Consider the following 27,201-nt stretch of genomic DNA (forward strand, 5'->3'; position numbering starts at 1 on the left):
AAACCATGGTGCACAGAGATCCAGAATGCCCTTGCTAATAAAAGTTCCGGGCTCCAAACTAAAATTAAAAACAAATGACAACAGCTCACTCATGGTCCTACCTCCAGCTCCTCCCTTCCCTCACCTACCGCCACTAGCTCGGGCTTCGCCTTCAAAAAAAGTAACCATACCTGAAGTACAAAAAATCATAGCATCTTTGAAACCCTCGAACTGTAAGGGGGACAGTTGCCCCGCACAGATCATAAAAGATGCAGCCAGGGATCTTTCCCCCTTCATTACCAAATTAATAAACCTGTCATTCGCCAATAATACGGTCCCAAGTAATCTGAAACAATCCTGCGTCCTACCACTGCTAAAAAAACAAACTCTTGACCCAGATATACCCACGAACTATAGACCCATTACCACTGTCCCATTTTTACTAAAAATACTTGACAGAGTGGCCTATTTACAAATTCAGGATTACCTTGAGAGTTACCAATTACTAGGATCTCACCAATCTGGATTTCGCCCTCAACATGGGACAGAAACGGCCCTTGTTGATCTCAAATGCCAGATAGACGAACTCAAAGACAAAGGTAGGGCTGCCATTCTTCTTCTTCTCGACCTATCCGCTGCCGTTGACTGGGTTCACCACAAAATTCTGTGCAACCACTTGTCATCGGCAGCACACTTCTCCCACTCTGCGGTCACATGGATCCAATCCTTCCTGGACAATAGGACCATGCAGGTCTTCTCACTCCTACCAGCGGCCGACCCTATCCCATTACTTGCGGTGTCCCACAAGGTTCTTGTGTCTCACGCACTTTGTATAATATATTTACAAAGCCCTTATTTGACAAACTGGACCATCTCGTTGTCACCTACACTAATTACGCAAATGACACTCAGATACTCCTCACCTTATCCGGTAATTACAACGTGGACGCCAACAGGATCAATTGTCTTCTCCATCATTCAGGCTTGGATAACCACACATGGCCTCTGCCTGAATGATGACAAGACCGAACTACTCATTGTCGGCTCACCTAATGCCATCCGGAAACTTGGCGTCACCATCGACGGGAACACTATTCCCATCGTCAAAAGTGTAAAAACCCTTGGCTTCTACCTAGACACGAATACCAACCTCGCCAAACAAATTAATATGACCGCCTCAGCCACTGCCTACACGGGCTAATTAATTAGGGCCTGCAGACCTCTGATCTCCCCCAACAACTGCCTCACTCTAGCCAGAGCACTTATTCAATCCAAACTGGATTACTGTAACCGCCTTCATGTAGGTGCCAACAAAACGGTAATCAATAAATTGCAAGTTCTACAAAACAATGCACTCCGTGCCGCCCTAAATATTCCCAGAAGAGAACATACATCGGCCACAAGAATTTCATGCAAATTGCTCTCCATCCAACAAAAAATAGACCTAAAAACCATCTGCCTCACCTACAAAGCTCTCAACCACCTAGCCCCACCTTATCTAACAAATAAATTCACATTTAGACAGACTACTAGAACCACTAGATCCTCTAATACATTACAACTGACGGTGCCCAAATATTCCCTTTAAAAGAGCCGGTGAATCCAGCTTCCCAGTTCAAGCCTCTCAACTATAGAACAACATTCCACTCGTTATCAAATGCACCCCCACCTTCCAACCATTCAGAACTAAGGTTATCACTTGGTTACTCAATAAATAACCAGCTATGTATGTATGCCTAATATATGAATGTATCCTTTATTATGTCTGCTTGCTACTATATCTGTAATGACTGCTTTTTTGCCACCTTTACATATGCTGTACAACTATACTAATGTTCCTTACCTTGCCTGTAACCAGATGCTTAAGCGCCCATATACCCCTGGGTCAGGAGCGCTATACAAATAAATAAACAAACATTGTAGTAGTGGAGTTTAGCAAGCACTGACTGTGGACCTCTGGACCCCCCTCACGCTCTGTGTGCTCTGTGGATGGTGGTCACGGTCGTATTGTCTAATCGCGTCGTTTATTGATTTAATTGTCACTTTGCATTTCACCATCTCTTTCTGGAAAACCGAAGATTCTTAAGTTACAACAGCATTCGCGCTTCTCAAAATCGTCCATGCACTCTTCCCTCATTTCCAGCTCTGAAATTCTCATGTCAATTTAGGTTTCTAAAAGTCAGTCGAGGATTGATTTGCCTCCAAGCCCTGAATCATCATGTCATCCGTGTCGTCCACTTTCTTATCAAGCCTTTTTCTGATGTCTGCTCTGAAACCCCTTATTTCCTCAAGTAATGCTGCAATGTTTTTGTTCATGGATTGAGATTCCTCCATGATCGGGGGCAAAGTGAGGGGCGGGGGTACTTGTGCCCGTTTGACTTTGGATCTGTATTGGTACTTTTGGAGTGTGGATGACCAACTCATAGGGAGCCTGAGACTTTTATCTGAGGTGGAGGGACTACTCCACCTGAGGAAGGCTATCCCTTGAATGCTTTTGTGGATTGGTCTGTCCTAGTCTCCCTCCTCTGTCAAGCAAGCCTTCCACAAGGAATTGGGATACCCCATGAGTCTTTGGGGGGTGATCTGGATTCGCACAATGACACGGGTAGGGCTTGCTTAAGCGAACATCTTGGGCTGATGCCAAGGGATATGGGCCCTTATTTCCTGTGGGGCAAGGTGTGGAGTGTCAAGCAGCTTATAATACACCGTCTCCCAGATGTAGATACCCTAGTTTCTCCTGATGGGGGTGGTCCTGCGCCAAATTGAGGAAGGGCCATGCTTAAGTGATGTTGTTTGGGGGTGGGGGGGTTGAAGAGTCCCTCGATCACCTCCAGGGTCACACTCCGTCCTGCCAAGCCTCACTCTTAGCCGCTCTTCTGGTAGGCACGAGATAATACTATTTGAATAGGTGGAACTTTATTTATTTATAGATCTATTTTGCTGACTTTTTAAAATTGTTTTATCAAGGTGCGTACTAAAACTACAAGAAGAATGGATTTTGCAGTTGTTGATGGGTTTTCAATCAAGTACTGTTTAATTTAAATTATTTAAATCAAGTTGGATCTGTTCTTGTGTAACCATGTGAAATGTTTACATTTGTAAACTGGAAGACATTAAATAAATTACATTTTTTATTGTATTGTTTTGTTACCTGCATTATGGGATTTAAAAGCCATGCATATTTCTATTCCTTGAACCTTTTGGAATGACATGGTGTCTTTGAATTCATGGAGAAACAAGTGAATTGTAAACCTGGGCAATTTGGTGCATTGTTTCCAAGGTTTTCACATCCAGGTGAAATGCACCTCAGGTAGGGTTTGATCAAAAATCCTCATCTGGGAATGATTTTAGTTGTGCTAATTCTGGTCACTGTCAGAAGGGTCCTGAAGTGTTGCAGTTGGTGCTTTCTAACACCTTTTGTTGGCTTTCTTTAAAGCCAAGAATCTAGGTGTCTCCCTTCTCTCCCTCTACCCTCTTGTTTCTCTTCCCCTCTCGTTTTTCGCTCCTCTCTTCAGTTATTTTCTAAGGCGCAGTAAAATTGACTGAAATCTTAAAGGTGCACAGCTGTTTCCTTTTTTATTTTTTTTAATGCTCTCAAAGAGGTTCCTTGTGCTGCAGAGGAGGCTAGTCAACTGGTCTGATCTTTTGACATTCGCCCTGCTTTAATATTACATGACTATCCACCACCATCTGCTGGACGTTCCACAAGTATCTTCTCTGCTAAAACCTTTCTCTCTTCCCCCAAAACTCCAGATGTTCATCGAGTTACGGGATAAAATGTCTGCTCTGGAATGGAAGAGCATGAGCCAGGTAATGCAAACCAAGACCTCAGAGACCGAGAAGCAGGAGCTAAAGGAGCAGCTGAACATGCTTCATAGGTGAGTCTTGTTGAAGTGCACTCCAATGTGGAGAGTAGAAGGGAGCTGAGAGGAAAAGTCTTGTTTGGCAGATCCCAGACATTCTACTGACTTATTAGGTCTTCACTCTCTCTTGCGGATTATCAAATAGTAAGTCGAAATCCATAAGCCGTAAATGGAATGCAGCTATTTGTAATGCTTTATAAAATTAAGGATGGGGGCGAAAAAGCCTGCATAAAGTGCAATATTTCTTATGCCACAGGATGTGCAACCAGCATGTGCAAATTTACTAAAAATAGCTTGCCAGGATCTGGAATTCTGGAGACTATACATTTAATGTTGGAGGCAAAGGGCTGGCTGACTGACATCCTCATGTCAACTGCTGGCTGTGTCATTGGCTTGCACCAGCTACCAAGAGGCATTTGTTCTACTAGCAGGCCATGTTAAATACCTCACAGGCTTTAGAGTCGCTTTCAGTGTAAGTCAGTGCTATAGTCTTTGTTGCGAATCGCGAAGTCACTTTGTGGACCTGTTTGCAGCTCTGAGAATGATGGTGAATGTTGAACTACAGGTATGTGCATTTCGCTGGGATAAGTCGATTGGTGTATGCCTAAATGATTTGCTGCAGTATGTCCTTTTAAACGCTCATGGCTTTGATCTGCCGGTCGCATGTTTAAATCCCAGCAAGCCCTACTCAGCCTTTCATCCTTCCGAGGTCCATAAATGAGTAATAATAGTAATGTATGTAAATATGTCCTATGTAAAGTTCTTCAGATTAAAGCGCTAAAAAAAGGTTTGCCATCATCCCACGGATGTGGAAGGTGGCCTGCCGACAGAAGGCGGGACATTGTATTAGGTGTGTGTCTTTTTAAAACATATAAACTGAATAGTCTATTATGTAAAGCACTTGGTTGGAAGTGTCCAGTGCAGAAGACTGACTCTGGAGATAAATGAGAGGGTACACCATTATTGATGAATTCACCATTTTGGAGTTCTACTGAGAGGGGATCCAGTGCTTGACATTTGCTCAGGGCTGAGACCTTAGAGCATAAAGCCACCATGTTTCGGCCATGACTTACATCAAACCCTGCATGTCTGAGCCTAATCTCTAGCCTAAAGGTGGTCTAAATGCCGAGTTGGGGCTATGATATATGTTTTATGGCAGAGAATAGTGATGTATCCTATGCAAGGCTGTGGAGAAAGTTGTGTTGGGCTTTAGTGAAAAGAAAAAACGTACTGCCGCTGAGCACCTGACTGGTTTATTATTAGACAGCAATATTGTCATGGGTCTATCTTTTGGGGGAATATATATCAATATGTATTACCTTTGTGTGTATGATAAACATGACATGCTATCAATATCTTCCCTACAGTTTTATCACTAAACCAACAAGTATTTGTACTTCTAATATAGTGTCCTTTTTACTCCTGAATAGAAACACATTAGGAATGCTCTCAATCTTGTTTAGCATTGGTTTATGATATATGAGCGTTAAAAACAGAATAGTCCAACAATATATAGTTCCTAATATTAACAATAAAGTAGCCTACTCTTATATTCACATATAAAAGGGTAACACTACCTAAAATCAATCAATGTGTGTGGTCCAGTAAAACATAAAAATCATATCCACAATTGTGATGCTGTGGATTGGCAAGGCAGGAGACCAGTGAAGGCTGTACAGGGCAGTTTCTGGATAAATAAACTGAAGGGAGATTCCCTACTCTGTCTGGGACTGGGAAAAATAACAAGTAAAGGTGTGTCCCAACAGGAAAAGGAATTAGGAATTAAAGCCAATTAACTGAATCCTGTCTGTGTGAGCAAATCCCTCCAAACAATCTCCTAAGTAGGTGTGTGGTATGAATTCTAGTCTAAATTGCTAGAATATGAACTCTTGTCAACCATGTGCCGACAAGGTCCAGTTTCATGTGTTGATGAATCACACACTCTGTTTCTAAAAGGATGGAACATTGATTTGTATGAAGTACTATATTGATAAACACATGCAGCTTAACCCTTTAAATGCCAGCGACGAGCCGGCTCGTCGGTAAAAACCGTTCCAGGTTGCCACCGACGAGCCGGCTCGTCGGTGGCACTTAAGGGGGAAATGTTGGCGGGTTTGGGCGGTGAATACCGCGATTTAAAAAAAAAAAAACATTGGCACTGGGGGGGGGAACCTCAATGGCACTTAAGAGGTTAATGATCTAGACAAATTCTGTATCTCAATTTATTTTAAAACAATTTTTATTGATTTTCACAAACTATAATCATTCAACAAACCAGCAGTATACATCATGAGTCTACAACATCTGTTATTTTACATTTAGGCTCTGCTGTTTACTCATCCCCCACCCCCTCCTTTCACCCGGCAACTCGAGCCTACTCCACCTCGCTTTATGCCAGTCCTTCATTTCGCGGCATTCCTGCAACCTCCTCCTCAACAAGTTCATTCTCATTGGGACTATCCTGGGTGGGCTCATATAATGTAGCTGTCAGTTGTCTCCATGCCATCATGGATCCTGCTTCCTCCTCCTCCCTCCCTCCCTCCCCCCTGTTGCTCGCCTCTTGCCACACCGCTGTTTCAGCTTCTGTCCATTTCTGTAGGTCCCTCCACCATGCCTCTACTCTGGGTCTGTAGCTTGCCTTCCATCCCATGGCAATATTCTCCATTTGGCAAGTATGTATGTCAGGTCCTTCAGCTTACTTACATGTCTCAGTTGATGCGGTCTAGGGAACCCCCCTAACATGCATATCCATACTGATTCCACATTTATTTTTATCCCTTTCTCCTTTAACCGATGAGCTATCTCTCCCCAGAACTTCGCAACTTCCGGACATGCCCAAAACATACGTATCATTCCAGCATTAATTTCTCTGCATCTAGGGCATGTTTGTCGTTCAGCTTTCTCGAATCTAGCTATCCGTTGGGGAGTCTCGTATGCCCTGTGGGTTACATATAGTTGTGCTTGCTGCAGTCTTGCGTTTCTGGACACCTTTTTGTGGTACCCTTGGGCTCTTTCCCATTGACCATCACTCATAAGTTCCCCAGCCTCTTCTTCCCAATCTAGTCTTAATTGGGTCACTTCTTCCCCAATCTTGGACATTAAGAGCTCGTAGATTCTGAAAATATCATGTCCCCCATCAGCCATGTCCTGCATCATTTCTATGGCTTCATTAGGTTGTTCTTCTAGCGTTATTTCTGACCATGTCTTTTTGATCCGCCTTACCATTATAGTGTAAGTGATGTATTGCCCCACATGTAGGCCAGTTTCCTTCACCAGCACCCCAAACTTTTTATCTTCCCCTCTTGCCACATGTCTCCGACTGTTGCTACCCCCACTGATTCCCATCTCCCACAGATCATGCTCCTCAGTTGTTCGTCCCCTTCAGTGGGTGCCACTAACGGCACTTACGGAGAGCATGGGGTTGGGCTCTTCATAATCTGGCATGCTTTACCCCATATCTTCCATCCCAACTACAGCATCCCCGGACACACTTTCAACTCCGGCTTAGGGAGCCATATAATCTCTTTGAGGAATTACGGGCCACACTCTGAGCTCAACAGTCTGGACCCTGCCGTAGGGTCCTCAGATAACCATTTTACCACATGTTTCAATTGGCTTGCTAGGTAATAGGTCTCAAAATTTGGCAGCTTAATACCCCCTCTGTCGTACATGTTTTGCCATTTCCACAGGGCAATTCCATTCCTAGTGCCATGCCAGAGGAACCCCCTACATATGGTCTGAAGTTTGGCAAAAAAACGTTTTGGTATCATGTACGGTATGTTCCCGAAATAATGCAACAACCTAGGCAGTATGACCATTTTCAGTAATGCCCCCCTTCCCATTATAGCCAGGGGTATTTTCGTCCAGAATTTCATACTATTTTCTATGCTTACTACCGCTTTCTCAGTATTATGCCTTTGTTCCTTCTCCACCGCGTGATAAGTCTATCCCCAAATATCTGAATGTGTCGGTCTCCCATGGTATTTGCAGGACTGGCATTTGTTCCTTTGGGACCACTATGTACCTCCCCAATGGGAATATACATGATTTCTTAGGGTTAACAGCGATGCCTGATAATGAGGCAAATCGCTCCATGATTTCCATTATGTATTGGAGGTTTTCCTCCCGGTATTGCAGGTACAGCAGCATATCGTCTGCATATGAGATTAGGTGCGGTTTCCCGTTTGTGTGGATCACAATTATTCCGTATTGTTTTCTTCGATATATCGCCAGTGGCTCCAATGCTGGTATGTACAGCATTGGCGACCATGGGCATCCCTGCCTGGTGCCCCTGCCGAGTTTCCATTTCTCCGAGATACACACCCCCGTCTTGACCCTGGCCAACGGCGTGCTATATAGTAATTTCACCCATCTAAGGTATCCTTGTCCCATCCCGTATTTGCTCAGGGACGCCATCAGCCAGGGCCAGCTGATGGAGTCAAAGACTTTGACTGCATCAAGTGATACAATAGCAATCTCTCTCAGATCTCCTTTCGTGTGTTCCAAGACCCGGTGGAGCCGTCTCAAGTTGTCTGATATGCTCCTGTTCGGGACATAACCCGTTTGGTCGGGATGTATCATGCTGCCAATGACTCGCTTCATTCTGTTGGCCAGCACCGCAGTCAGTATTTTGCTGTCTTGATTTAGCATCAACAGTGGTCTATATGATCCGCACTCCACGCCTGGTTTGTTAGGTTTAGGGAGTGGGATAATAATCTCCTCCCTCAGGGATTGTGGTAGCATACCCATTTCGAACGCCTCGTTCAACATTGCTAGCAGCGGGGGGAGCACCTCATTCTTATACTTTTTTTTTTTTATTTTTTTTAAATACATTTTTCAAATGTAGACAGGATACTCAACATCAAACAAACCCGACCCCAACTCCATATCCCCCACACCCCCCTGTCCCGGAAGGATCTAGGAGTCTTTCTGTAAGAGGGAACATTATGCACTGAAGATTTCTGAAATTTTGATTTTGTGGGGGCACCATTGCTCCATGTAGTCTGACTGCAGGTAGTCTTGGCCCATTCCTTTGTGAATGATCCGCCTGCGCCTTGAATTGTGTGCGTTAGCTTTTCCATTGCCATTTGAGACCATACCTTCTGGAGCCATGTGAAGATTAGTGGTGGGTCACGCTTGTTCCAATTTTTGGCAATTGCTGTCCATGCTGCATTAAGCAAGCCCATAAATATTCTCTACTGTTACTTTGTGTATTTCCTGGCTGCCTTGTCTTTCATTCCTCAAAGTCATACCTTTTCCCCAAACTGTTCTGCTTCTGGAAACATTTTCCACACCTCCGACTTCACCTCTGCCCAGAAGCCACCGAACCCCTTAAAATCCCACCAAGTGTGTTTCCACGTTCACACCTGCACACCCTCTGTGCAGTCTTTCTAGGGTATAGTGCCATTGGGTTACAACTTTTAACCACATTTCCCTCGTTTGGGCTGAGGGGGCCATTTTTTGGATTTGAATCCACAAGTCTAACCATTGATGTCTTGCGATTTCCTCCCCCAGTGTTTTCTCCCACTTTGACATGTATGCCCACTTGACCTCTTCATCTTGGGAGTTTATGAAGAAGTATAGAATTGAGACCCATTTCTTAGCCCCTGAGTTGGTAGTGACAGAAGTTTCAAACTGTGTGAGGTTTCTTGTTGCCGCCCTTTTAATTTCAGGTGTCCCAAGCCAGTGCCTGTATTTGTACTTGTTGCCCTGTGTGAGGTTCATAAGGGATTTGCATGCATCGTATGGTCTAATTTCCTCGTCCTGGAACATTTCCCCTATTTTCGTGCACCCCGCTGCTTCCCATTTCTCTCCATTCCGGGTGGAAATAGGGGGTTCCGAAAGATGGGTGTGAAGGGGCCTTCCACCGTGGTTATTAAACCCCTTCGCGTTTGGTCAGCCCAAGTGTCTAGTGTGGTCTTCATAACTTCACTGATCTGGAGGTTCGGGTGCCTGTGTTTAGATTTCCACAAGGGCTCCACCAGCGGGGATCTGGCTACTGCCCATCTTGTATTGCCCAGATAGTTTGAGGATCATCCCCCATCCATTCCCAAAGGACCCTGAGCTGCGCCGCCTTGAAGTATTTTTGAAAGTGGGTAGGGGCGATAGGTATGTCTTGAGCGTTACTATCCGGAGAGTCTGTAGTATACAGTGTTTGATAGAACTCCCTGAATGCCTCTCCCATGTCATGTGTGCGTGTTGGTGGCTCACCGTGTGTTTAGGATGTTTTTAATCGTCCTTCTCATCTGTTTATCGCGAAGTTGTCTGGCCAAGAACCTGTTCACCTTATTGGCCTTGATATAATAGCGTTGTTTGAAGTCCAAAAGCGATTTCTCTGCCTTTTTGGTGCAGAGCATTTCTCGTTGACCCTATGTATGTCTCAAGGACTTTTTTTGAGATTCGGGTGGGGTGTGTAAGCAGTTTTTCCTGAATGTCCGCTATTATGCTTTCCAACTCTTTTTCCCATCTGTGCCTCTGTTTCTCCTTCGTGGCCTTTAGCGCGATCATATTCCCGCGCATCACTGCCTTAAACACCTCCCTGACATTTCCCAGCGGGACTTCTCCTGTGTCGTTTTGCTCAAAATATTCGTCCACCATTTCTCTGATAGTCTCTCCCATTATGGGGTCCTGGAGCAGGTCCTGTGGGCACTTCCAGCACCAGAGGCCTCCTCTCTTTCCTGGAAATTTCTCCTCCATCCATAGTGGAGCATGGTCTGACAGAGATTGCCCCTAATTCTATTCCCTGTATCTTGCCCATAAGTCCCACTGACGCCCAGAAATAGTCAATTCTCGACATTGTGTTGTGTACATGCGAGAAATACGTATAGCCCCTCTGGTTACCTTTGAGTTCCCTCCACACATCACAAAGGGCCAGTTGTTCCATCTTTTGCCGAAGATGTTTCGATGGTGCCCCTTGGCCCTGGAGACCCCCCCGTACTTCTGTCTATCTGAGGGTGCCATGGTAGGTTAAGATCTCCCCAAAAATAACTTCTCCTTTTGCAAAACCCTCAAGCTTCCCTAGCGTATCCTTCAGGAACCCATCTTGCCCTGCATTGGGAGCATATATTGACACCAGGGTGAGGTGGAATCCCTCTATCACGATGTTAACAAATGCGAACCTCCCGTTCTTATCTGTGAGTTTGTCTATTAGGCTGACATCCTCCATCTTTTGTCGTAATCAGCCCCCCTACTTTTTTCTCTAGTGCGTTAGATTGGACCCAGATCTTGTAGCCTCTGTGTGCTTTCTGTTTGTCCCGGGCTCTTATGTGGGTCTCCTGGAGTAGCAGAGCATCTGCTTTATCCCTTTTAAGCAAGTTCTCCAGCTCTTTCCTCTTTGTCGGGGAGTTAAGGCCCCTAAGGTTATATGTTAGGAATCGAAGTTTACACATGGTATCTTGGCCCATGTCCAGTGTTCTATTGTTTCCCTAATTGCCATGCTTCCAGTCTTCCGGGCCCCCTGTCTCCTCCCCCTTCTTGATAAACCCCCCCCCCCAACAATGAACTTAAAACCAACAAACATTCCCCCCGAGTCGGGCTCGGGTTCCTAGGGATGCTCGGGCGTTTTGCCTATCGCCCCCTGCCCCCCAAAGACTCGGGGATAACCTTGCGGGGGTTCCTAAACTCTGCATCTGTCTCTGTCCTTACCGGATTCCAATACCAGGGATTCGGCCCGGGCCGCCGTATAGAAGAATCTTTGGATGCCTCTGAATTCCCACTTCACACTTTCACCTGGCAATCTTGTCTCAGACCCCTCAGAGCGACCTTCTGTTCTGTCCACGTTAGACGTCTTGGGGCGTCCTGCGGCTCTTTCCCTGTGTTCTTCTTTCTTTGCCGAACCGTTTCCCAGCCCCTCGGCCTTCTTTGGTGGCCCCCCCCTTGCTTTAGTGTCTTTCCTCCTCTCCGTCTGCTCAAACTCCCATCATGCTGAGGCCTTCTTCCCATGTGGTCGCTCTTCTTTGTTTGCCTTCCCATGTAAACAACAACCCAAATGGTAACGTCCACTTGTAGCGGATTTGCCTCGCCACCAGTTCCTTGACTAATGGGGCCATCTCTTCTTTTTTGCAACGTAACTAGGGCCAAATCTTGGTACAGCTGGATGGCTTCCCCATTCATTCTTATGTGGCCCATCCCTCTTACCCTACTCAAGATTTGTTCATTTTGTAGGTATGAGGAGAGGGTCACTAGTATGTCTCTCTCCCCTGGCACTCCAGTTCTTTTTGGGCCCACCCTGTGTATTCTGTCGATCCCAATTGTGTCTGTCTCTTGTGCCTCAAGGATGTCCCTGAACACCTCTTGGACTGCTGATTTGAGATCTTTGTTCAGGACTGACTCCACCATGTTTTTGATGCGTATGTTGGATCTTCGTGAGCGGTTTGCGAGGTCCTCGCATTGAATCTCAAGGTTATGGGTTAGCCTCACCAGATGTTCCTGCGTCTCGCTGATTTGTTGTGTTGCTTCTTCTGTATTTTGGAGTGTCCTTTCTAGCGTATCTGTTAACTCCTCCAGTTTGGCCACGTCCGTCTTCAGGTCTTGGACCATCTGTTTCATGTCATTCCTCATTATGGCGAACTGCACCTGTACGGTTGACATAAAATTCTCTTTCAGCTCTGTAAACCAATCTTGCATGTCTTCCCTTGAGGGCGGCTGGAGGTGGGATGCGGAGGCGTTGCCTTCGCTTGGGGGATCTTCCTGTGTCCCTCCTCTGGTTTGAATAGGGGTGTCTGCTGACCACATTTGAAGCAGGTTTGGCGTCCTGTTTGGTGCTCTGGGAGTTCGGATGTGCTGTGGTCCCTTTTCCCTTGGCTTTTGACATAGTCCCTTTTGGGCATTCCGCTGCCTCTAGATATGCCACAAGGTGTCTCGATGTGTCTTTGCCCTCCGAAGGCCTCTCTTCGCTTGGTGTCATGGGGTGGGGGGCTGGTATGTTATTTTGGGTGGTGCCCACCTTGAGCAGAGGCTGCTGACCCTGCTGTGTCGCACTTCCAGCGATCTTAGGAAAGTTGCCTTTTTTTCTTTGCCCCTCTTTGGAGTTTCACCCATCCTGGCTCGTGCGGGGTGGAGACCCCACCTCTCTTCCCCCTTATCACTGCCCCCGCTTTGGTTGTCCTGTTGGTTGGTGGGGGCTTGTGGAGCCTGATATGGTGCGTGGTATGGTGTGTTGTGGGGGGTGGGCTCTCGTCTTCTGTGTCCTCCTACATTTGCCTTTCTCCTCACTGGGTCTCTGGCAGGTCTCTCCCAGTTCTCTCCCAGTGGCCGCGTTGTCTTTACCTTTCTCCTCCACTTCCTGGGACGGAGCGGACGGGAGTTCACCCCTGTTGTGTGGATTCCCCTTGGACAGCCCCTTCTCCTACGTGGCTCCGATGAGGGAGGTCGGGGGGGGTCCCGCTGTCGCCCGTGGGTGTTCTCCCGTGTCCCTGCTTGCCTGCACTCTCAGGCCGTCCTCGCTCTTGGCAGCCCGCGCCACCTCTAATGGCTACTCCGTGGCTCTGGCGGGGGAGGGGCAGGGAGTCCCACTGTCATCCGCGGCTGCATCTCCTTGTCCCTGCTTACCGGCACTCCCATGGGGTCCTCCCCGCTCCTGGCCGCCCGCGCAGCCTCTTCTTATGGCTGCTCTGTCTCTGTACAGAGGAGGTGGGGGAGTCCCCCTGCAGTCCACGGGTGCTCCACCTTGTCCCGACTCTCCGGCCCTCCGAGGCGGTCCGCTTCATCCCCGGCCGCTCGTCCCCCTCGTATAACTGCTCTGTAGGTCTGAGGGGGGATAGGGGGGGGCGGGAAGACCGACCGCAATTCCCCAAAGTTCCACCTTGTTCCTGCTTATCGGCAGTCCACTTCACACCTGACGCCTGCCTCCATTGTGCTTTGGTGGGGGAGGGGTGGTCTCCATATCTCTCGGCCCCCAGTGCGTACGCATCCGTGGGGTCGGGGTCCCTCATCCACTCGCGCCGGGGGTTGCAACTGGTGTGTGACCTTTCCGACCTTATTTCTGGCTTATGGGCATGAATTAAGGTGCATCTTTGTGGCGGCCCGGCGAGAGAGAGTTTCACCCGCGTCTCCCTTCCCTGGCGGCCATCTTGGAATCCTTTTATACTTTTTATAGCACTCGCTTGGGAGTCCATCAGTTCCTCGAGCCTTACGGTGGGCAGTAGCACCACCACTTACTCTAATTTCTCTATTGTGATTTGGGGCTTCCAGACCCTCCCTTTCTTCAGCACCTATTTTAGGTAAGCCAATGTCTTCCAGTGTTTCTGCTATCTCTGTGCTATCACCTCCCCCTTTGACCTTATACAGTCTCTTATAAAATTCCAGAACCTCTCCGTTTACTCCTTCCTGAGTATCCACTATGTGCACACTCTCCACGACTGCTCTGATCACTGGTCTGGGTGACTCATTCTTATACAACCAAGCCAGCATTCTTCCCGGTTTGTTCCTGCCTGCATGCTGCCTCTCCGTATATTTCTTGTAGCTTAGATGACACAACCTGTCCCAGTATCCCACACATTCCTGCTGCAGTTGACTTATGGTTCCAGCTGCCTCCTCGGAGTCCTCTGTCCCCCCTCACCCCCCCGCCCTCCCTTCGCTCATTGCTTTCTTCAGTTTTGTCTCTGCTTTTAGTAATTATTTCAATATCCCTCCTTGCAGCCCTTTGGATTTAGCTATTGCTGCTCCCCTTATCACCACCTTGAATGCTTCCCATAAGGTACCCGCCGAGTCTACGCTGCCAGTGTTCTCAAAGTAATCTATAATTTCCTCTCTCAGGTCCTCTTTGAATTCCATATCTTGTAATGCCTCTGCTCTGAGCCTCCATTTTGGAGTCCTAGCTCTCAGGGGCAGATATTGCCACGTTGGAACCAATGGAGAGTGGTCCGATAGGACCCTTGCTTTGTATTTACAATTTATTGTAAACAATTCAACAAAAACACAAACATTTTTGATAAAGGAATGATATTCCCAAACTGTTACTTCAACATAAACTCGGCGTGTTAAAGCAAAAACCAAAACAAAAGAATTTCAAAATATTGGCATGAAATAATTTGACATGCATAAATTCATTTAATACAGTTAAACTGTTAAGTCATTCATAACAGGTCTGTATCTGAATATGCAAGCGATACACCCCCATGGTTACATTTATTGCCAGGTGGTATAAGTTATTCGGATTCAAGAATAGAAATGTCCAAGATTGAACTTGATGATCAAATAAATCTACTCGGTCTACGTAGATTGGCTGCAAGGATTAGAACATAGCCAACTGACACCCGCTTCGTTGAGTATTACCAGAGCAGGTGTGTCCTACGTTTCGGCGTTGATTGATGTGTGTAACGCCTTCCTCAGTACCAGAGTCAGATGTACAAAAAGGTGACCCCTGAGGAATAAAAGGAAATAAAAATGAAAATAAAAAACAGAGTGTGTGTGATAACAATAGATTTAAAACGGGGACTATTGGCTCCTGTGTAGAACCTGAAACGGATTCTACAGTCTAAACTGAAGCCAGTGCTCCCCGGGCACTAGTGATGTAAAATCTAATCAAACCCAAGGTGAGGCGGGTGCTGTAACGTGTAAGTGGATATAAAAAGCACTAGGAACCAATTTGTACTAGGACAAAAACGGTACAAAGAATGAAAATGAGTCGAAGAGGTGTAAAGAGGACTTCATGCAACCGTGAAGTGTGGTTACATTCTCAAGACTTGGGTGATCCGACTTCCCAAAAATAAATTTTGAAAACTTACATGAGTTAACAACCTGGAAACTTATGTGCTTACCAAGCTAGAGATGAAAAAATACAAATTACCAAAAATAAAAACTGTAAAATGAATATAAAGTAGCAGTTAACTCACGACTCTTAAATCCGCCGGTCCCGAAAGGGAAATAAAGCAGGTATTAATCACAAATTCGTGAGCCGTTCCTCTCAGATCAATGAGAGAAGGAACTTTAACCGTAGTTCCTTGAGGAGAACTAGGGGTCCCTGTAACCTGTTAGGAGGCAAGTCCATATAAAGACTGAAACTGGCACAAGTAAATGTAACACAGTATCTACAATCCTACAAGCCAGGGAACAAAGCCTGATAAATTTCCCCTCATTTACCTGTGCCATGTTGATCGTTCTTGCTGGGCATGGTGGCGCGGGGCGTGCTGGAGAATCAAGCTGCCGGCATACACTGCAGTCAAACGCGTGGACGCGTGTACACGGTCCACAGGCGTGTTCGAAGTAAATGCGGTCATGGCTGTAGACTGAAGAGAGGAACACAAGGTCAGTAAGTTTGTCCCAAGGGGCCTATATTCCCGTAGTTTAACGAGGCATTGTAAATGCACTCACTCGTTCGCACAAACGCCTTTGTTCTATGCTGGAACTCTGCGAAGCGTCTCATCACAGATGACGTAGGTAACCATGGAGATGCTGTGCAGCCCTGCTGATCATAAGTCAAGGATAATGCCACGGTGCAGCGGTGGATGGAAAGAGTACTACACCCTGCTAGTCTTATTACAAGGATAGTACCACGGTGCAGTGGTGGATGAAAAGAATATTACACCCAATTGCGACACAAGGCTAATACAACTAAGCACATGTTGTAAGCGATCCGGGGTGCAGTCATAAGAAACCAGGCTGCCTGTGCTGTCTATATTCTCTATGGAGCAATCACTGACTCCTTCCAAAAGACTAGAGACGAAAGACCGCCCCATGGACGGCTGATCGTATGGTTAGAAATGTGGCAGGAATGTGGGAGTCTCCTCATTAAGCCCTTTTGATCTGTCCAATGTCTGCTGGCGGAAAATCCATCTGGATTCCCTATTGAGCAATGCCTACTGCATATTAAGGCTGTTTTTCACCACATCCAGCACCCACCACCGTATGTCGTCCGGGGAATATGAAAGCCACAAAATGTGAGACCAATGGAGCCAAATGATTTTTACATCGTATTCTTGAACGATGTTGGTTCATTCTCGTGTGAACCGGCCTGCTTGTCTGGCCGACATATCTCGGGCCACAGGGGCATTGAATGCAGTATACCACATTACTAGTTTTGCAATTCGATAAAAAGCGAATTTCCCATGTTCTATCCTCAATGGGAAAGCTTGGTGTCGTCTTGGTGAACTGACGAGTGGCAATTCCCACAAGGAAAATGGCCCAGCAGTGGGCGCAATACTCGCTGGCTCACATTTGGTTTAGCTAGTGTGGAGGAGTGCACCAGTTGGTCTTTGAGATTTCTTGATCTCTTAAAAGCAAAAAGCGGCATTGTCCAGTATTTTAATAGTGCTTTTTTAATAGCAAATGATTGTGTGCAATATGTGGTCACACATGTAATTCTCTCTTGTGGCAAACTTCTTGCTTTAGGTTCAAGAAGATTTTCCCTTGGCGTGAACCTAGCTCTTCTCAGAGCATGTGAAACCAATTTTTTGGGGTAGCCTCTCTGCCTCAAATCGCTAGCCAATCTGTTGGAATGTTGGTAATAGTCCGATATTTCGGTACAATTACGTATCTGCCTCAAAATTGACTATAGGGCAGATTTTCTTTGAGGGTTCTGGGGTGAAAGCTAGTAAAGTGGAGAGTGGTATTCCTGTCAGTGGTTTTCTAATGTAGCGTACAGTGGAGATGTCCCAGTTGAGCCTTTAGCTGCAAGCCCAAGAAGTTGATGGATGTACTATCATACTCCATGGTAAATTTGATGGTAGGATGTTGGTTATTGAGGTAAGTAAATAAAGCGTTGAGGGAGTCAAGACTGCCCTGCCAAATAAAGATCACATTGTCGATGTATTGGAACCACTTCCTGATTTGTGATCTAAATTGATTATTGGCTGAAAGCACAAACTGTTCCTCAAACGCAGCCATGAAGAGAACGGCTAGGCTAGGTGTAAATGCCGCCCGCATAGCCGTGCCTCTTATCTGCAAGTAATATTGTCCTGCTTACACAGACATTTTTCTGTAGGGCAATAGTCATGCGTTCAATAATGAACCCTGCTGGAACCCTCTGTTGTGTACCCTGATGGATCAGGAATATGTGGATTATCTCTATGGCCTCCTCTTGGGGTATATTGGTGTACAATGACTTGATATCCATTGTGACCAGGAGATCATTTTCACTGTCAAATGGTTCCCCTTCGAAGAGGTTAATCGTGGCCATGCTGTCTTTCAAATACGTCACTTTTCTGGCTTATGGGTTGCAGAAACAAATCTCTGAACGTACAGAGAGGTTCTAGTATCGAACCACAGCCCGATACTATAGGTCTTCCCGGGGGATTGGATTTGTGTTTATGAATCTTAGGGAGGGCATAGAAGGAAGGAGTCCTTCCATCAGAATGAATGAGTCAAATATTCCAATTACTCCTGTGTGGTCCAAGAACGGTCTGCCGCAAACTGAGTTGTTTCCCTAATCTCTTCTTTGATTTCTGGGGCTGGGTCCTTGCGTAGGGGTCGATAGCTACCGTTACCCTCTAATAGGTGCATCACCATTTTGTGGTATTTGGTTTGGGAAAAGACCACAATTCCTCCCCCTTTATCCGCAGGCTTAATTACTAAGTCTGTGTTCGCTGTAAATTCATCCATTGCCTGTTTTTTAGCATTCGACAGGTTGTCTGTTTTTTTTTTTTTTGTCATTTTGTAACCTTGAGGTCAGACATCACACATTTTTAAAACAGGATTATTTCTAGAGCTACCTGGTTATCAAGTGGGGTGAAATTAGACAGGACCCTTAGGCCTGTATCTTGTGGGCGCAGTTCTTGTTCCTTTTCACTAAAGAAGTTGCTGAAGAATTCTCACTTCACCTTGTGCGGTGAACTATCAGTCCGATTATTCGGGATGAATGATAGACCTTCACCAAGGTTATTGGATTTGGATAGTGGACAATTCAGCATCTGATAAATTAAAAACTGAGAGATCACTATCCAATTCCCTCTGAGGTACGGGGTTGGTCATAACTGCTACTGAATGTATCCCCTCCTGCGTGGCCTTTGCCACCGTCTGCCTCCCCATGGGTCCCATGTCTGGTTGAAAAATTCTCCCTGGAAACCTCGGAACTGGCGCCTCCCTAAAAAAGGCCTCTGGCTCCTAGGTCTGTAGGTTTGCGGGGGTCCCGATAAGGATTGATCCTCACCCGCAGAATCACTGCTGGAATCAGAAAATGTGACCCACCTCTGTGGTCTTCCTCTGTTCTTGATTTGTTGTGATCTATCCTGTCTTCTGTTGTAGATAGTCTGCACTATCGGTAAATCTTCTCTGTCCTAAATTCCTGTATATCTTTACCAAGTTTTTAAGTTTTTTTTAGAGTTATGGATTATGGATTTGAAATCCTCAAACAATTTTGCAATCTCCCTTAACTTATCATCTGCATTAGTGATTCAGGGGCTTGCTTTGAATTTCAATTCATCTGACTCCAGTTCTTTCTGTAATACAATCGCTAGTCTTTGTGCAGTCGAAATTAAGGGCCATAGGGTCCCTGCTGCATTTGGTTGCAATCTTACTAAAAACCGCTTTGTCTCTGGACAACCCATTAGGTGGATGTAAAGAAGACCGGTGGGGGGGTCTGTACTTCTGCTCTCTATATGGTAGAGGGGAGGCACAGAGGACCCCAGCCAAGATTCTCTAATACGGTAGCGATGGACGAGCAATCAAGGCCTAGCTTCTCAGGAGGTGATGCAGGCTGGTTCTTAAGTACAGTGTATCCCCAAGCCCCCACAAAGGAATGTCCACACACTGTATTACTGAAAACACAGTCTTTATATAATTAATATTCAAGGGTTATGTACACTTATCACAATAACGCACTTTGTGCTCAGGAAAATCAGCAATGGTAAATATCTACAATTCTAAAGTGGTACCACTAATATTAGACCTCATTAAAGTGCATTCACAATACTGTAGAAATGGCACACAGATCAATAAGAAGGAAACCAGCAATAGAGAGAGGAGAGATAACAGAGGGTTGAAACAATAGGCAGAATACTGGCCCTTGCTACTGGACACAGTTCTGTGTGGAGATCCCCCCACCTGGGCAACCTGCAAAATAAAGAGATATAACCCCAGCCCAGTCCAGATATTGTTCAATAGTCTATTTTTCTCCTATAATGTTTTTACCCCCCCAATGTACCTGGTGGAGTCGAGTTCCTCGAAAAGGCGTCGACAAGCGTCGAGGGACTCGCTGTTCGGCGACGGGGAATCGACGGCCCTTCTTGAATGCCTTCCTTTTCAGGCGGGAGGCACGGGGCGTCGAACGTCCGTCGACGAACGAGGCCGAACGTTGTCGAAGAGGCGGCAGCTCCGTCCGAGCGGTGCTCGTCGGCGTCGGGGCGTCGGCGTCCTGCAAGGCGGAGGTGTGCGGGGCACCTCGATGACAATAGTTCTGGACCGCAAAGATTGTAGAGACGGGAGCCCAGCAAGGGCGTCGAGTCGTCCGAGTCTTTGGGGTCGTCGGGTGGCGGGAAACCCACCGGCAGGTTTCTCCTCGGCGCGTTGGTCGTCCTCGACTTTCTCCGGCAGGATAAGCGGTCGACGATGCGGTCGAGAGAGTCCTTCGATTGAATGTTCTTAGGCAATGGAGCGGACGGCTCCGATCGTCGGCGGCACGGCGTCAAGTGGTTCCCACGGCTGGGCAACACAACTTCGACGGGCCTCCAGCGGTTACACAGACCTGCGAACCCTGGTCGACGGCAATGGACTTCGACAGCGTCGATGTCCGGGTGCTTCACTTCGATCTCCTCGGCGGTCCCGTCTCGGGTCGGCAGCCTTTCGAGGGTCTGACTTCCAGGGCGCTTCGGCGAAGATTCAGCGGTGCTCGATGGTCCCTCGGAGCACGGGAAGAGGGCGCCTTACCAGGTCCTCTCTCGGGTCAGTCCTCGACGATTTCGACAACCTTCAGTTCCGTCGAAGCAAATGCCACAGCAAGTCTTCTTCTTCCAGCTGGACGTCGAGGATCAGCAAATCCAGTTACTCTTGAGTGGAGACTCAGCTTCTGAATGCTTCTGAACAATTTCCAGTGGTGAGAGGTCCCCAGATATACTATTCTGTCTCTCATCCACACTGCTGGCACACACACAGCAGCCAATCACACAGAAGGGCATTCATGCAGTCAGTCAGCCAATCAGGCACACAGTGCATTCAGGCCACACTCCTCCCTTTCAGACACTCACAACAAGGAATGTGGATTGGGACAAGTACCCAGCCATTCAACACTACACACTGCATTCAGGCCAGTTTCGGGCAGGGCTGTCTCAGTCTTTGTCTCTCATGCCAGAAACCAGACAACCACAACAAGGAGTGTATATTGGTCACACACTCCATTCACCCAGGTCCCACCCACAGGAGGTACCCACAACATACAGTCACTGGGAAGGCTCCAGTCAGTCTAGCTGGGCCTTCACAACAACACCATATATGGAACTTCCACCCAACAGCCAGTCAGGGGGAAGGGACAGAGTCAGGGCATCCCAGGACTTTGGGAAAACAAGACAACAGGCAATAGAAAGCAAGAGGCCACAGGGGCCATCTTGTTTCTATCAGGAATCAACTGATCCCAATGGCAGGGCCTGGGTATCCCAAAATGGAGGACACCCAGAGCACCTGTCCAATTCAGCATGGAGCTGCCACCAGCCCATACCCTGCTCTGTGGGCCACCCACAGGTGCCCAAAAACATACACTAGGGGCACAGGGTTGTACCCCCCCACCCATGGGTGCCATAAGGGTATCCCAGGGGTCTGTTCACCAAACCAAAAGAGAGAGCTGCACTGCCAGGAGTCCCAAATGGATTCCTGGGCAGAAAACATAACAGAACACACGATAAAAGGCAGAAGAGGACAAGGATTCAGAGGCCCTGTCCCTCTGATACATTTCCAGCATCACAGTCGCCCCCCCCAGACTGAGGTGGAGGGTGCCTAATCTCCCACGGGATAGACACCCTCATCCAGACGGTCAACATACCTTCTGGAAAGGCCATCTGCATTATCGTGACTCTTCCCTGGTCTGTGCTCTATGGTGAAGTCTAGCCCTTGTAGGCTAATCGACCACCTGAGCAATTTCGGATTCTCACCCTTCATCTGCATAAGCCACTTCAGGGGCTTATGATCTGTTTGGACCTTGAAGGTGGACCCCGTAAGGTAGGGCCTAAAACGCCTAAGGCTCCAAACTATACTAAAACATTCCTTTTCAACAGTAGCCCACCTAAGTTCTCTACCCTTGAGTTGTCTACTGATGAATATGATAGGATGTTCTCTCCCTTTGTCATCTAACTGGGACAAGACAGCTCCAATTCCGGTGTCGCAGGCATCCGTCTGGACGATAAAGGGTCGGCTGTAGTCAGGCGCACTCAACACAGGTGCCCTACACAGACTTTCTTTCAAGCCATCAAAGGCCCTCTGACAGTCTTCAGTCCAATTAACCTTCCTAGGCTGTTTGGGTGAAGTTAGAGCTGTCAGGGGTGCAGCTATGGTTCCATAGTCTGCCATGAAATTGCGATAGTACCCAGTGAGGCCCAAAAAGGCTCTCACCTGGGTTTGAGTAGTGGGAGTCTCCCAGTTCTGTACGTCCTGTACTTTACTGGAGAGAGGTTGGATTTGACCCCCTCCTACCTCATGACCAAGATAGGTAACTTTCCCCTGAGCTATCTGGCACTTGGTGGCCTTGATAGTGAGGTTAGCCCTTTTCAAGGCCTGCAACACCTTATCCAGAGGTGTCAAATGCTCTTCCCAGGTGGAACTGTAGACGGCAATGTCGTCTAAGTAAGCCACACAAAAGGCTTCCAGCCCACTGAGCGCATGGTTGACCAATCTCTGGAAGGTGGCAGGGGCATTCTTCAACCCAAAGGGCATGACCCTAAACTGGTAGAGTCCCTCAGGTGTGGAGAATGCCGTCTTTTCCTTGGCATGGTCCGTCAGAGCTATTTGCCAATAGCCTGAGGTAAGGTCAAAGGTGCTCACAAATTTGGCAGCACCTATAGTGTCCACGAGCTCATCAGCCCTGGGCAATGGGTGCGCGTCAGTTTTGGTGACGGCATTGACTCCTCGGTAGTCCACACAGAACCTCCAATCCTTGGTACCCGCCGGGGAACTTGCCTTGGGGACAAGGACCACTGGACTGGACCAGGGACTGGTGGAGGGTTCAATAACACCCAGATCCAACATCTTGGCGACCTCAGCCTGGATGTGGTTTTTGACGGTATCTGACATACGATAGCTCCTGCTTTTGACAGGCACACTGTCACCAGTGTCAATTTCGTGCTTACACCACGGTGTAAGGCCCGGTGTCAGTGAAAACAGAGGGGCATACTGCTGGAGCAAAGCCCGGCAGGCCCTCTGCTGCTCTGTTGTCAAATCGGGAGAGAGTTGTACTCCCTCCACTGAGCCATCCTGAGGGTTGCTATGCAGCAAATCAGGAAGGGGCTCACTCTCATCCTCTTCTTGCCCTGAAGCTAGCAAGAGACATGAGACTTCTGCTCGCCTGTGGAAAGGCTTGAGCCTGTTGACATGGAATACCTGGGGGGCTACCCCAGAGGCTCCCATGTCCACCAGATAATTGACTTCGCCCATCTTGGAGATGATCCTGAAGGGTCCAGTCCACTTGTCTGCCAAAGCTCTAGGCTTGGTAGGCTCCATCACAAGGATTTCCTGTCCCGGAGTCCAATCCACTTGCGAAGCTTTCAGGTCATGCCAGTACTTATTCAATTCCTGGCTGGCCTTGAGATTTGCTGTTGCCTGACCCATCATTTGTGTCATCCTCCGCCTGAGGCCTAACACATAGTCCCCCACTTGCTTGGCGGGACCTGGAGGGGTGGCTTCCAAGCCTTCTCGGATCAAGGCGAGGGGCCCCCTCACGGGATGTCCAAAGAGTAACTCAAAGGGGCTGAAACCAACACCCTCTTGAGGTACCTCTCTGTAAGCAAACAGCAGGCATGGCAGGAGGAGATCCCATTTCCTCCTTAGGGGCTCTTCCAAAGCACCTAGCATGCCCTTGAGAGTTTTGTTAAATCTCTCAACCAGACCATTGGTCTGGGGGTGGTAAGAGGTGGAGAACTTGTAGGTTACCCCGCACTCTTTCCACATGGTTTTCATGTAACTAGACATGAAGTTGGATCCTCGGTCAGAGACAACCTCCTTGGGGAATCCAACACGGGTGAAAATGCCCAGGAGAGCCCTGGCAACCACCTTGGCAGTAACAGTCCGAAGGGGTATTGCCTCAGGGTACCTGGTGGCATGATCTACCAAGACCAGGATGAACCGATGTCCACCTGAAGTGGGAGGGTCAAGGGGACCGACGATGTCGATGCCCACCCTCTCAAATGGGGTGCCAACCACTGGTAATGGCTGCAGTGGGGCAATGACCCTGCCTCCAGTCTTGCCAGACAACTGACAAGTTGGGCAGGTCCTGCAGTGGGACTCCACCTCTACTCCCATCCGTGGCCAGTAGAAATGGGCAGAGAGCCTCTGCTTAGTCTTCTTGGTCCCAAGATGACCAGCCAAGGGCACCTCATGCGCCAACTGCAGTAGGAAGGGCCTGTAAACCTGGGGTACCACCAACCTCTTGCGGGCACCAGGTTCGGGCTTAGTGGGCTCACTAACAAGGAGCTCACCCTCCCAATAAATCTTGAATGTCCTAGGCACTTCACCTTGTGCCTGGGACAGGGCCTGTTTCCTCAGGCCCTCGAGAGAGTGGCACTCTCTCTGTCCCTTACAGAAGTCTGCCCGGGAGGGTCCCCCTTCAGCTAACAAGCATTGAAGGTCGGGATGATCCTCCGGGTTGAGAACCTCTCCCACAGGAGAGTCTTCTGTCTCTTCTCCCACAGGAGTTGAGTTTGGGTTTTCCGCTGGACCCAGCCCGTCCGGAGCATGGATCCCATTGGGTGCTGTCGGAACAGCAGGAAGAGAAGGTGTTCCCTCCACAGAGGTGGCCTTCTTGGTCTTCCTTCTTCTTGCCTTAGGCCTCGCCTTTGGCTCGGATACCTGACTCACAGCCAGACCCGGTGTCACCTGTGACCTAGTGACTGCAGCAGCAGTCATGGGAAGACCATCCGAGATCAACCCCAACTCTACTAGATCGTTTCCTAACAGAATGTTAGCAGGGACATTGTCCTGAACCAGGACAGGAAGCTTTGCTGTCTTGTCTCCAATCATGAGTGTGACTAGGGTTACAGGCGATAATTTGGGAGGCCCACCAGCTAACCTGGTGGTTCTCAGAGGAGCACCTACATAGTCCTCTGGCTTGAGCAGGGTCCTGTCCACCACTGTCATGCTTGCCCCAGTGTCTCTCAAACCAGTAGAAGGCTGGCCATTCAAGAGGACACTTCTCAAAAACCTACGGGTGTTCTGCGGGATAGTCGCCAGTACTTCTGCGTACTGGTCCCAGGCCCCAAGGGACACTAAGGAAATCTCTACTGGAGCACCAAATGTGATTCCTGTAGAGGAGGGGAGGACAGTGGCCTCCACCTCAGACACGGGGTAAGGGTAGGTCAGGCTGACAGCCTGTACTCCAAGTGCCTTACCTTTACACTTGGGGTCACCCCTTTTGTGATCCAGAGCCCCACAATCCCAACAAGTGCCAGGAGTGCGGGGTACGGTACTGGAACCACTGGGAGCCTGCTTTGCAGCAGGTGGACCACTACTCTTATTCCCACCCACAGAGGACTTATCCCCACTAGATTTTTGGGTCTTAGGAGAGGAAGGTTTTGGTTTACCCGACTGTGACTGCTTTTGGGACTCCTCAGCTTTCTGAGAGGCCCCCTTTTCTTTGTCCTTGTCCTTCCCACTGGAGTCCTTAGGGGACACCCGGTGGGAGACCCACTTGTCAGCCAACCTAGCCAGCTTAAAGGGGTCCAAAATGTTCTGGTCAGCCACATACTGACGCAGCTCTGGTGAACAGGCTTCAGAAAAATGCTCAAAAAACAAGAGGTGGGACAACTCAACAAAAGTTTTCACCTTGTATCCATCAATCCACCCCATCATGTTCATGTGCGCAGTACTCACCCAGTCAACCCAAGACACATTCTCTCTTTTCTTAAATTCCCTGAACCTTTTAAGGTATTGGGCAGGTGTCTTGCCAAACTTGGCAATCAAAGCAGACTTCATACACTCATACTGACCCCTTTCTTCCACACTCAGCTTCAGAATACAGTCATATCCAGTTTGAGGCACTCTGCTTAACAAACACTTAGCCCAATCTCTTTTATCTACATCATGAATTGCACAAGCCATTTCAAACGCTTCAATCCATTGGAGGATATCTGAACCCTCCACAAACACACCAACCAAATCTTTCATAAACTTGGTGGCTGGGGACCTGACACTCTCACTGGATCTAGCTGAAGTCTCCACTCTGGCTTTCTCTAGCTGGATTCTCTGACATTCAGTGTCCTGGCTTTTGAGTTCAAGGTCCTTATTTCTGAGTTCAAGATCCCTATTCTTGAGTTCCACTTGCTGTGCCAGCTCCTCTTTCTTAAGCTCAGCTTCTATTTCCAACTTGCGATATTCAAAGGCTAACTTCATCCTCAATAACTCAAGTTCCATGGAATTGCTGGGGTTTGGAACAGAGGCAGCAGGAATGGTGGCATTCCCAGAAACAGATTCAGCGACAACCCCAGGGGCAGAGTCCTCACTGGTTGCATCCCCCCCTTCCTCAAGAGTTTCACCATCAGTCTGGTAATCCACCAGGGCAGCTATCAGCTCAGCCCTAGACTTATCCACAAAGTCTAACTCCCTGGCTTCACAAGCACTCTGGAGAGCCTCTAAGCTCATCCGAGTCAATTTACCATTTGCAATGGCCTCCATTGCTTGTAATGCAGTTATTTGGTACACACCCAAACCTTAATCTAATAAAAGTGCGGATATTTTGTAAGTGGCACGGTTATACACTGAGTCTTAAAACCATAAGCATCCCACCGCTGCCACCAGCTTTGTAAAGAAGACCGGTGGGGGGGTCTGTACTTCTGCTCTCTATATGGTAGAGGGGAGGCACAGAGGACCCCAGCCAAGATTCTCTAATACGGTAGCGATGGACGAGCAATCAAGGCCTAGCTTCTCAGGAGGTGATGCAGGCTGGTTCTTAAGTACAGTGTATCCCCAAGCCCCCACAAAGGAATGTCCACACACTGTATTACTGAAAACACAGTCTTTATATAATTAATATTCAAGGGTTATGTACACTTATCACAATAACGCACTTTGTGCTCAGGAAAATCAGCAATGGTAAATATCTACAATTCTAAAGTGGTACCACTAATATTAGACCTCATTAAAGTGCATTCACAATACTGTAGAAATGGCACACAGATCAATAAGAAGGAAACCAGCAATAGAGAGAGGAGAGATAACAGAGGGTTGAAACAATAGGCAGAATACTGGCCCTTGCTACTGGACACAGTTCTGTGTGGAGATCCCCCCACCTGGG

The 27,201-nt window shown here is 47.7% G+C and overlaps 1 protein-coding gene across 3 annotated transcripts in view; it reads left to right on the forward strand.

Moving 5' to 3' along the window:
- The window catches only part of MAD1L1 (mitotic arrest deficient 1 like 1), a 3,106,940-nt gene that overhangs the window by 98,108 nt on the left and 2,981,631 nt on the right, over positions 1–27,201 (forward strand). For all 3 annotated transcript variants that reach the window (XM_069647622.1, XM_069647623.1, XM_069647624.1), the window contains one exon: positions 3,733–3,857. In XM_069647622.1, coding sequence (XP_069503723.1) covers positions 3,733–3,857 — 125 coding nt within the window. The remainder of the gene's footprint in view (positions 1–3,732; positions 3,858–27,201) is intronic.

This window comes from Ambystoma mexicanum, chromosome 2q (genome assembly GCF_040938575.1).
Source record: "Ambystoma mexicanum isolate Mex_15411 chromosome 2q, UKY_AmexF1_1, whole genome shotgun sequence".
Taxonomy (NCBI): domain Eukaryota; kingdom Metazoa; phylum Chordata; class Amphibia; order Caudata; family Ambystomatidae; genus Ambystoma; species Ambystoma mexicanum.